This window comes from Mandrillus leucophaeus, unplaced genomic scaffold, assembly GCF_000951045.1.
Source record: "Mandrillus leucophaeus isolate KB7577 unplaced genomic scaffold, Mleu.le_1.0 Scaffold139, whole genome shotgun sequence".
Lineage (NCBI taxonomy): Eukaryota > Metazoa > Chordata > Mammalia > Primates > Cercopithecidae > Mandrillus > Mandrillus leucophaeus.
Window position 1 is genome coordinate 892,846 of NW_012101354.1, and position 11,441 is coordinate 904,286.

The following is an 11,441-nucleotide window of genomic DNA, read 5'->3' on the forward strand; positions in this document are numbered from 1 at the left end:
AGGGGAGGGGAGGGGAGGGGAGGGAAGGGAAGGGAAGGGAAGGGAGGAAACTGCCCATGTACCTTGTTTTATACTCAAAGAATTTTCTAGAAAACATGGAAGACCTCACATATAGTAGGAGGCTTTACTCTCCATTTATAGACTTCTGTACTATAACAGTAATTAATATACTCATTCCAGGCTGGGCGCGGTGGCTCACGCCTATAATCCCAGCACTTTGGGAGGCTGAGGCAGGTGGATCACAAGGTCAGGAGATCGAGACCAGCCTGGCCAACATGGTGAAACCCCGTCTCTAATAAAAACACGAAAATTAGCTGGGCATGGTGGCACGTGCCTGTAATCCCAGCTACTTGGGAGGCTGAGGCAGGAGAATCGCTTGAACCTGGGAGGCAAAACTTGCAGTGAGCCAAGATTGTGCCACTGCACTCCAGCTTGGTGGCAGAGTGAAAAAAAGATACTCATTCTAGACCACAAAGCTCTGCAAAGCTGAGTCTAGAGCCCAAATCCTCAAACTCGATGGGTGCAGTTCTTTCTACAACAACACAGATTTAGTCACTCATCCAGTCCACGTTTATGAAGCACCTATCTAATACCAGGTATTGCGCCAGACACTAGGGACGCGGGGGTGACATGCCAACAGCAGTCCTTGCCTGCACAGAGTCTCAAGAGCCCAGGGATTCTTACCACGACACAGACAGAAATGACTTCTGAATCACTGGCTGCCCCAGATGGGCACCACCCTCAAACTCATCAGAACAGAGAATCCCAAGCTGACCTTTGAACTATGGGCCGGCCTTGGACAGTAAACAGTATAAACGTCCAGGAGAGGGAGAAGCAGACAAGCGTTCCAGGCTTCACAGTCTTGTTTTCCAGTTTGTGGCACTCAGCCAGAGAGACAGGAAGTCCAAGCTGAGACATTACTGGCGCCTGTGTTCAGTAGCCCATCCCTTAGGGTACCTTCTCCCCAAATCCCAAATCTCACCTCAAAAGCCACACGGTCTGACTGGTGTTGCCGCTCGGCCTCCTGAAGCTTGGCCAGTAAGTCCTGCACAGTCTTCCTCAAGCTCTCAACATCCTCATTTATACAGGTGTCCACCTACAGCCAGAGCAAGGAAGGGAAGAGGAAGCCATCAAGTTTCCGACTCAGTAATAAAAGTCCCCTCCCAGGCACACACTGGTTTGGACCATCTCGTCCAGACCACCCTCACAAAAGAACTGTCGTCACACAAGGGGAGAGTTACCTTAGGCAGCCAGGAATTCTGAGTTATTCAATGAAACACTGTCCTTTTATACCCTAAAGAACCCTGCTAGCCTCAAAACACCCAATTATTTTAGGACATGCTCAGCAGTATTTCACTTATGTATCCACTGATTGATTTCTTGGCGACTATGTGGCTGCTGTCTCTAGGTGTGTGTCCTATTTCCCTCTATCCGCCTACAACTCTCTGAGAGCAGAGACCATGTTCCCCTTTGGACTACAGTTCCCACAGGACAGGGACTATGTCGCACCCATCACAAAGGGAGTGGTCCAAAAGCACATCCTTTACCATTCTCAGCTTTTGGCACGGAGAGCAGCATATAAAGGGTTACTGATGGATGGACAGGTTTATGGCAAAAGCATGCAATGAGTCCAGGAATCTGATTCGATGTGGAAAACGGTGTCTCATCGAGGTAACTGCTCAGTCTCTCCCAGACACACCCAACCGTGGGCTGGTGGTTAGGGATGAGCTAACACGTAGGGTCTCGCCCCCGTCTCTGCTGCACAGGCACCAGACACTTCGATTACGAACTCCCTGTGAGTTTGACAGAAAAATCTCTCCCAATCTTGCACAGTGGGAAGCAGCAACGCCTTCAAACCAGAGCTCAGAGCTCTCGGCTGGGAGGAGGGAGACAGGGTCCCAGTCTCTGCATTATCATCCTGTGGGTGACAATGAAGAAATGAAGTCCTGTGGGCCTTCATTTCTTTATCTGTGAGGCAGTAAGTACACTCCCTACCACACCCTGCCTTACAGGCTGCCTCAAAACTAGGTAAGATAACATCCGGTACAGCTTTGAGCTTGTGAGAAGAAAGAGGCCAAACAGATATTACCAGGTGTTATTGTAATTTGTTGCCAACAATGTATTTGCCAAATATGGTGATTCAAAAGAAGGAGAAAGTCCAAGCTTCACATCTAAAGCAAGTGGTTAAGAATCACAGCATTCCAAATCTAGATGTCATAAGTTATCCAGTCAATTTCCCTAAATCCTCACCTGAGCCAATGGGCAGGTGAAAATGTTTTAAAAGGCTCCTGGAACACAACTATTATGCACTTATTTCAAAGAGTGTTCTCATAAGGCTGTTTAATGGCATGGAAAACTTTCATGAAAATATTATTTCATCATGTGATATAATATGAAGCAAAAAAGTAAGTTATAAAACTACATGTAGAGGCAGAAGCAATGAACTAGATTTTAATACAGCAATTTAGATAGATCCTAAAAAACATGGTACCAGGGAAAATAAGAACAAGCTACTGGGTAGGCTGAGGTGGGAGGACTGCTTGAAGAAGATATAGCACAAGTTCATCACGTATATTGAAACATTTTACAGACATATTTAAAGCCATATATTGAATTCATTAGAGTGAGTGCCTCTTGCAGGAGGTGGAGAGGCAAAAAAACCAAAAAACAAAAACTAAAACCAGTGAGAGGGCTTGACAGGACCCACGAGGACGATGTGCCATGAACTAATGGGTGGGTCTGATTCAACCTATACCTGAGGGCCAAAAACACCGAATGCCAAAACATACCCAACTAAAGAAACAAACAAAAAAAAATTATAAAGACATGCCACATACTGTACAATGCGAATATTATAAATACATATTTGCATTCAGGGAAAGATGAAATTTCACTGTGGTTTTTCTCTGAGTAGATTACAAGTGACATTTTTTTCTTCTTTCACTTTTCTGTGTTTCTGAATTTTCCAAATTTTCTACAGTATGAATGTTTTGTATTATATAATCACAAAAAACCATAACAACATACTTTTTAAAAATACAGTCATGGTGGCCGGGTGCAGTGGCTCATGCCTGTAATCCTAACACTTTGGGAGGCCGAGGTGGGTGGATCACCTGAGGTCAGGAGTTCGAGACCAGCTTGGCCAACATGGTGAAACCCCATCTCTACTAAAAATACAAACATTAGCCAGGCGTGGTGGCTCATGCCTGTAGTCCCAGCTACTCAGGAGGCTGAGGCACGAGAATTGCTTGAACCCAGGAGGCGGAGGTTGCAGTGAGCCAAGATCACACCACTGCACTGCATCCTGGGTGACAGAGTAAGACTCTGTCAGTCAATCAGTCAATCGATCAAGTACAGCCATGGAAGGAAATACTATGTAGTTATTCAAAAGAATGAGGTAGATCTATTATGTACTGACATGGAAAGAAGGTTATAATATACTCTTTAGTTAAAAAAAAAAAAAGCAAGCAAAGAAAAATGTATTTACCATCCTATAGTTGAGAAAAGCACATATATATTATATACATATATTTATCATGTATATATGGTATGTATATAACATATACATGATATTTAAATATGGTCGTCTATGTATATAAAAATATTCTAGAATACTGGCACTCAACTTTAGCTAAACATTAGTATCACCTGAAGAGCTCTTAAAAGTCCTGATGCCCAGGCCACCTATTGGAACAATGAAATGACAAGCTCTAGGGATGGGACCCAGGCATCATATCCTTTAAAGCTTGCAAGGCCATTCCAATGAGCAGCTGAGGCTGACAAGCACTGCCCTAGAAAGATCCACCCACTTCAATCTGTTAACAGTGGATACTTGTAAGGAGTGAGATTGGGGAAGGAGAATTTCCACTCTTTATATTTCTCTGTTGTTTGAATTTTTATGTCAACTACTACTCTTGTATTTAATGAGAGAGAGAGAGAAAGCAATAAACAAAAGGATGGGGAGGAGGCAATCCTGCCCCTGGCTAAGCAGAGCCACCGTTGTGTCCTCTGTTACCCACCTCAGGTGGGCTGCTGTACAGGGCCGTGGGACTCTGACTAAAGCCATTTGGCTTTTCTAGCACCACCTGTTCAAAGAAAAATAAAATTGGGAGTTAAAACAGATGAAAGCAACCAACTTTGAACATTATTCTCCTAACACTCAAATCTTAGAGAAGGACAGGGAGAGAGAGAGGAAGGTGAAAGGGAGGCAGGGAGAGAGAAAAAGGCAGGGAGGGAGAAAAAGGAAGGAATTAAGAAAAGAAAAGAGGAAGAGGGAAGGAAGGGAAAGAAAAAAAGATTCCTAGTGTTCCCAGAGAAAACAGAAACAAGAGGGGGTGGAGAAATGTGTGTGGCCTTGAAAGGGAACACCCTAGCCTTATAGGGAGGATGAAAAAAACCTCAGGCTAAAACCTTTCAGCAGATAGAAAAGTATGTGTAGTCCATTCTTCTTAGCCAGGGAGTAAGTGCAGCTGCCTGCCACAAACAAAGAGTTTCCCTTGCCCCCAGGGATCCTGGCAAAGTTTGACAAAGCAAAAATTACAAAGGGAAGCCTTTTTAAATTATTTCTGACCCAAAGCCTGATTATTCATCATATGACAGCTGGTTTGTGCAAACAAGGGGGCTGGACTTTGGGCCAGTCTCTGTGCACATTAGGTTCTTCTGCCACCTGACAAAGGAGCTCCCACCAGCCAGATGTGAGCTCAGGCACTGAAAGGCCTGCCTTCAGCCAAAGCAAAAATTAGGAAATGTTCCACCACACAAGTGCATGTCCAAGACAAAGAACTTTCCTTGCACCAGCTGCTGGGCCGCTGTTCCCCTCAAGGGAACGAAGGCAGGGGCTGCTGCTGGAGCAAGACACCCTGCCCGAACTAAAATGCAAATCAAAGATACAACTCAGAATCTAAAGGATGAGGGCGAAGTCACAAAGAGACAGCTCTGTTCTCCCGAGGCCATTTCTATCCTCAAGTTTTGGAAAAACTGAAAAGCAGGATCCCAGGATTATCCATCCCAGGAAAGACTTATCCAATCTGTTCAGTCTAACCAACATTTACTGATGCCTTCTACATCCCAGACCTGGGGAGAGAGGGAGGGTGAGGATACAGACACGGGATGGGGGTGGGGTGAACGCCTAACCTTGAGGAGCTTCCCATCCCAGGTTAGACATAACTATATAGAAGATTAATAACAGGCTAGGGCACGGACTTCAATTCACACTACAGGTGCCACCCAAACTAAGCAAGATCAGCTTATGAGAAGTGTGGATTTACAGGTGATTGTCTGTTTTATAAAATTCCATTATTACAGGAAGCTTGATCACAGAATCCTTATAGATAAGAGGCTTTGCTAACAACTGATGATATTTAATTTGTGTAAGTTCAATTTCTGTACAGTGTTTCAGGAGCAGGTGTACTTATGCTTAAGCTGACATGTGTAAATGTAAGGGCTCATCGGCTGGAGAGTCCTAACCAGATTGTGAGTGCTCCAGAGAAGCCAGCATCACCTCTATTTTCTCCATTCCTGGCAGAGATGCTAGACTGAGCACACACTGGGTAACTGGTAAATGAGACTGCCTGGCACAACCCCACCTCCTCGGTGGGGACCCAACCATGGACCGTTTCCTATTACCTGTATCTCCTGTCGATGGAGAGAATCTCCTAGGTCCCTGTCAAGCTTGCTACTTATATCCTCCCGGAGCTTCTGTAGGCAGTTCCTGGCCTGGGAGGGGAGGGGAAGAAACTTGAGCTTTAGGGTAGAGAAAGAGAGCACGCCAACTCACCCAACTCTGTGCACCATCCCCGGCCTGGACTACGAGTCAGGCACTGTCCTAACTACTGGCCGTAGGATGGAGAGAGGTACCCTGGTCAAGTGGGGCTACAGCTGACATTCTTGTTGGGGAGACACACACAACACAAAAGACAAATAAGTAAAATGTGTAATATGTTATATGGGCATAAGTGCCCATGAGAAACATGAGCCAGGAAGGGAGTGAAGAAATGCTGTGAAAAGTTGGCTGGTAATTTTCGATAGGTGGCTGGGGACAGTGCTAGGCACATAGTACTTAAGTATCCGTGGATTAATGGATCACGTATGAAGGGTCAAAAGTTATATATCTGACACACGGGAGGGGATGGCGGCATTTCAGAGGCATAAAGGAAAAAGAAGCGGAAAAACCAGAATCCACAAAAGAAGACAGCCAAAAAAAATGTGAGATTTAGAGAAATGACCTAGGCACTGCGTGAGAGGGAAGGGGTGCCCACCTCCTGGATGTACTGGACCTCACTCTTCAGCTGGTTAATATTCTTCTCATGAATCATCTTGTCTCCAGACCTCCCCTTCAAGTACACCTGAAATAAGAACACTATTTAGTTAAGAAACCTCAAATTAAATTAACTATACAAAAATAGGCAGCTTCATATAGTGCTGGTGGGAGGATAAATTGTTACCGCCAATTTACTGGGTGGAATGTGGTGATTCGGATCAGAAGACCTAAAAATATATTTACCTTTTGGTCTATCAATTCTACTTCTGGAAATTTACCCTCATGCAGTAAATTTAGCTAAATGCTCCATAGCTATATTGGCATAAACACTCACATATACACAGTCATGCATCACTTAATCATAGCAACACATTCTGAGGGATGCATCATTAGGCGATTTCATCCTTGTACAAACATCACAGAGTGTACACACACAAACCTAGACGGCATGGCCTCCTACACCCCTAGGTTGTACGGTGTACCCGATTGCTCCCAGGTTACAGACAAACCTGCACAGCATGTTAGTGTACTGAATACTGTAGGTGATTATCACACAATGGTAATGTATCAAACCTAGAAAAAATACAGTGAAAATGGAGTATAATAATCTTATGGGACCACTGTTGTCTACGCAGTCCATCACAGACCGAAATGTTGTTATGTAGCACATAACTGTACTGTAACTGAGTCAATCATATGGTATGGGATTTATATCTCGAAAAGCTGTCTTATTAAAAAAAAGAGAGAGAGAAATAACAAAAATCATTTTATTTTTAAAAAAATAAGTTCCAGCTGGGTGCGGTGGCTCAAGCCTGTAATCCCAGCACTTTGGGAGGCCGAGACGGGTAGATCACGAGGTCAGGAGATCGAGACCATCCTGGCTAACCCGGTGAAACCCCATCTCTACTAAAAATACAAAAAACTAGCCGGGCGAGGTGGCGGGCGTCTGTAGTCCCAGCTACTTGGGAGGCTGAGGCAGGAGAATGGCGTAAACCCAGGAGGCGGAGTTTGCAGTGAGCTGAGATCCAGCCACTGCACTCCAGCCCGGGCAACATAGCAAGACTCCGTCTCAAAAAAAAAAAAAAAAAAAAAAAAGTTCCATCAGCCAGGTGGGGTGGTGCACACCTATAAAACCAGCATTTTGGGAGGCTGAGGCAGGGCGATTGCTTGAGCCCAGGAGTTGGAGACCAGCTCAGGCAACAAGGTGAGATTGTCTCTACAAAACTAAAAACATATAAATAAATAAATAAGTTCCATCAGGATGAACCCATTATAGGAAAATAATAAGTTCCATAAACACACCTCCTACCTGTCTCCACAACCTCCAGCAGCAAAACATGGTCAGTGGATAGGCCCCTAGTAAGGTCATCCAGTATGGCCCCTTGCCTGGGGCCAGGCCGCACCAAAGTTGCTAACAGGCAGACTGTAGTCTCCTGGTATTAATTAAGATGTTTCTAGGAGATTGCCAGGAACTAGCAGCTCAGGTCTGGTTCCTTCCATCAAACCACAAGCTCCCTTTGGCAACAACATCAACTGCTCCCTCTCACATACGTGCAGGGAGGAAGAGGACAGGGAGAAAAGTTGGAGGTGAACTAAGCTTACCTTAATGATCTCCTCATGTCCATCATGGGACTCCACCAGTTCTGAAGCCAGAGAATGACCAGTGGAGTGGCCGGACACCATGGCATAGGTCTTCCTTCCCGCCTGGCCGAAGAGAGACAAGACAGAGAGAGAGATGGCTCAGAAATCACATGGCAAGCCCAGAACTCCTGCCCCTCAACTAATGCAGAAGACCTGTTTCTCAAAAGACTTGAAGGGTTAGTCTGACTTTCCTCTCCAAAAACTCATTTCAGAACCTCTAACACAAGCCACACAGCAGCAAGAACACCGGCCTGGGAAAATTGGCAGAAATAGCAGCTTAGTTTTAATTTTAGTGGGGGACTCCTCCTGCCCCAAAGCAGTGCACAAGGCTGAGGCAAGCTGGATGTTGCTGAAAGGAGGGGCTCCCACGCTCGCGTCACCAGAGTCAGCTCCAGGCAGTACTAGGGTAAGAGGCCAGCAGCAAGGAAGCACTGGTGTGGGGAGGGGGCCTTGCCCACCAGAATTCTGCAGTACCTTCTGGGCTATGTGTTCAAGTTCATCTCCTGTCAGTTCACCCTGGAGAGTCAGCCTGAGAATGTCCACGCTGCCCTAATAATGACAATGACAGCAACAATAACCCCTCACCTTTACAGTCTACAGGTACAAAGTGCTACCAGTACGCGTGCTTCTGCCAGCCCTGTGGAGCGGGCCTTGTCATCACCACTTCACAGACTAGGAAAACAAGTCCAGGGAGGCAGCATTACCTTGCCCAAAATCAGGTGTTTGGGGCAGTGACTCTGGGACCATCTGACAGTCCTTTCTTTCACAACAAGGACTACATGGCACGCTGCTCTGTACGGCCCCAGCAGGGCTACCCTGGTTCTTGGACAACAGGCAACACATTGCATGCACTCTTCCTTCTCTGGTTGTGGAGAGGTCATTCCTGGACTGCTCATCCTCAGTCCAGAATTTCTGCTCCTGACAACCAGCCAGCAAGTTATTGATGCACTTTACAAGACTAGCATATTCTTCCTGAACTAAACTGTAAGAAAATACCTGAATTCAAACTCCCATTTCTATGAGCCACACAGAAATTATCCAAGTGAAAGCAGGCAAGATAACAGGTATTCATCTAGAGATCAGCCTAATTTCAAAGAATAAAGCAGGTTTTCTTTCATAAGTCAAATAAGTATATATGTGTGTGTGTGTGTGTGTGTGTGTGTGTATGTGTGTGACTGCAGCTTTGACCTCCCAGGCTTAAGTGATCCACCCTCCCAAGTAGCTGGGACTATAGGTGCACCAATATGCCCATCTAATTTTTGTATTTTTTGTAGAGATGAGGTTTTGCCATGTTGCCCGGGCTTCAAAGAAGGTTTTTTTAAAAAAGGCTGGGCACGGTGGCTCATGCCTATAATCCCAGCACTTTGGGAGGCCGAGGCAGGTGGATCACGAGGTCAAGAGATCGAGACCATCCTGGCTAACACAGAGAAATCCTGTCTCTTCTAAAAAATACAAAAACAAAATTAGCTGGGCTTGGTGGCAGGCGCCTGTAGTCCCAGCTACTCAGGAGGCTGAGGCAGGAGAGTGGCGTGAACCCGGGAGGCAGAGCTTGCAGTGAGCTGAGATGGCGCCACTGCACTCCAGCCTGGGCGACACAGTAAGACTCCGTCTCAAAAACAAAACAAAACAAAAACAAACAAACACACACACACAACACTTTGCGGGGAAAATTAAAAACCTGAAAGGAAAAAACGTGGTAGGAGGGAAAACTAGGGGCCCATAGATTGGGAAGATGATAACGTTGAGAGAAAACTAACAAGGCAGAGTAGATCACCTGTACTATGCATGGAGGTGAATGAGGGGCTTAGCCACTATGGATCTCTGGTTCACACCGGAAAAATAAGGAGTTGGACCAAGTATATTTCAGGCTCCTTCTGGATTCCATTCTGTGACAGCATGAGGATGGAGTATATGCCTCTCCCAGACAATGAAGAGAAATAGGTGCTGGGCTACCCAAGAATGAAAGTGATCTTAAGGTCATTTGGTCATCAAAACATCTTACCGGTAACAGACAGGTTTTAAGGAACCCTCTTAACCTTCCAAATGTCTGGAGAAGATAACCTTCCAACTTGGCGGAGAAGAAATCAGTCTTTGGTGAGATACTTAACTCTTGGTGTTTTTATCTGTAAAATGGGTATATTACCATCCAACTGAGGGTTGTTTGTTTGTGTGTTTGTTTGAGATGGAGTCTTGCTCTTGTCTCCCAGGCTGGAGTGCAGTGACACGATCTTAGCTCACTGCAGCCTCCGCCTCCTGGGCTCAAGCAATTCTCCTGCCTCAGCCTCCCAAGTAGCTGGGATTACAGGCACACAATACCACACCTGGCTAATTTTTGTATTTTTAGTAGACACGGGGTTTCACCACGTTGGCCAGGCTGGTCTTGACCTCCTGATTTTGTGATCCTCCTGCCTTGGCCTCCCAAAGTGCTGGGATTACAGGCATGAGCCACTGTGCCCGGCCCCCAGCTGAGGGTTTTTTTGTTGAATATTACTTGAAAATGTTGCCAGGTGTGGTGGCTCATGCCTATAATCCCAGCATTTTGGGAGGCTGAGGTGGAAGGATCACCTGAGGTCAGGAGTTCGAGACCAGCCTGGCCAACATGATGAAACCCCATCTCTACTAAAAATACAAAAAAATTAGCCAGGCATGGTGGTGGGCACCTGTAATCCCAGCTGCTCAGGAGGCTGAGGCAGGAGAATACCTTGAACCAGGGAGGGGGAGGCTGCAGTGAACCGAGATCGCACTACTGCACTCCAGCCTGGACAACAGAGCGAGATGCCGTCTCAAAAAAAATAATAAAGAAAGAAAGAAAATGAGAAAATGTATGGAGGTTACTCTCTGCCAAACAGGAGGGTAGCACTGAAACATCAGCATCCTCCCACTTCTTGAAGTGAATCCAAAAGTAGGAAAGACAGAAGACACTGTCACAATGGCCCTTAAACCTTCCCAACCCTAACAAAGTAGCTGGTTTTATGAAAACACTTAATTCCTATGAGATAAAAGCCACATCCTTAGAGTGGCATGCAAGGCCCTCCACAGTCTGGGTAAACTCACACCTCTTGCTACCATCTCTCAGTGCCCTATCCAATACATTCGATGGTTTCCAACTTCAGTGTCTTTGCTCCCATCATTTCCTGTGCCTTAAATATCCATTCTTCCCATTTTCACCTAGGGCATCTGCAAGTTCCTCAAGTTCATGTTCAAATGCCTCATCTTCCAAGATGCTACCCTGCATCCTGTGGGAAACACGTCTTCCCCTCCTGGAGCTCCCACAGCGTCACAAGGCCTCCCATGGCATCTGCCTCTCAGTTATTTGTGTTCTGTGAAGAATTACCCCTTCTGTTAACTCCTCGAGAGCTGTTGTATGCCACAGCGCTTCGCAAAGGTATTTTCTGAATGCACAGAGAATGCTCTACGACATCTAGGTCAAGAAAATATTATAAGGCCGGGCGCGGTGGCTCAAGCCTGTAATCCCAGCACTTTGGGAGGCCGAGACGGGTGGATCACGAGGTCAGGAGATCGAGACCATCCTGGCGAACAC

At 45.9% G+C, this 11,441-nt stretch overlaps 1 protein-coding gene across 5 annotated transcripts in view; it reads right to left on the bottom strand.

Annotated features, from left to right (window-relative positions):
• TUFT1 (tuftelin 1) overlaps window positions 1-11,441 on the bottom strand; it is a 44,829-nt gene that overhangs the window by 14,217 nt on the left and 19,171 nt on the right. Inside the window, exons 2-8 of one of the 5 annotated variants that reach the window (XM_011973530.1) lie at window positions 8,680-8,818; window positions 8,375-8,449; window positions 7,862-7,963; window positions 6,258-6,344; window positions 5,626-5,715; window positions 4,020-4,085; window positions 983-1,096 (exon numbers count right to left, since the gene is read on the bottom strand). In XM_011973530.1, coding sequence (XP_011828920.1) covers window positions 983-1,096; window positions 4,020-4,085; window positions 5,626-5,715; window positions 6,258-6,344; window positions 7,862-7,963; window positions 8,375-8,449; window positions 8,680-8,796 — 651 coding nt within the window. In that variant the 5' untranslated portion in view covers window positions 8,797-8,818. The remainder of the gene's footprint in view (window positions 1-982; window positions 1,097-4,019; window positions 4,086-5,625; window positions 5,716-6,257; window positions 6,345-7,861; window positions 7,964-8,374; window positions 8,450-8,679; window positions 8,819-11,441) is intronic. The other 4 variants (XM_011973531.1, XM_011973532.1, XM_011973533.1 and 1 more) reach the window with 4 other exon arrangements.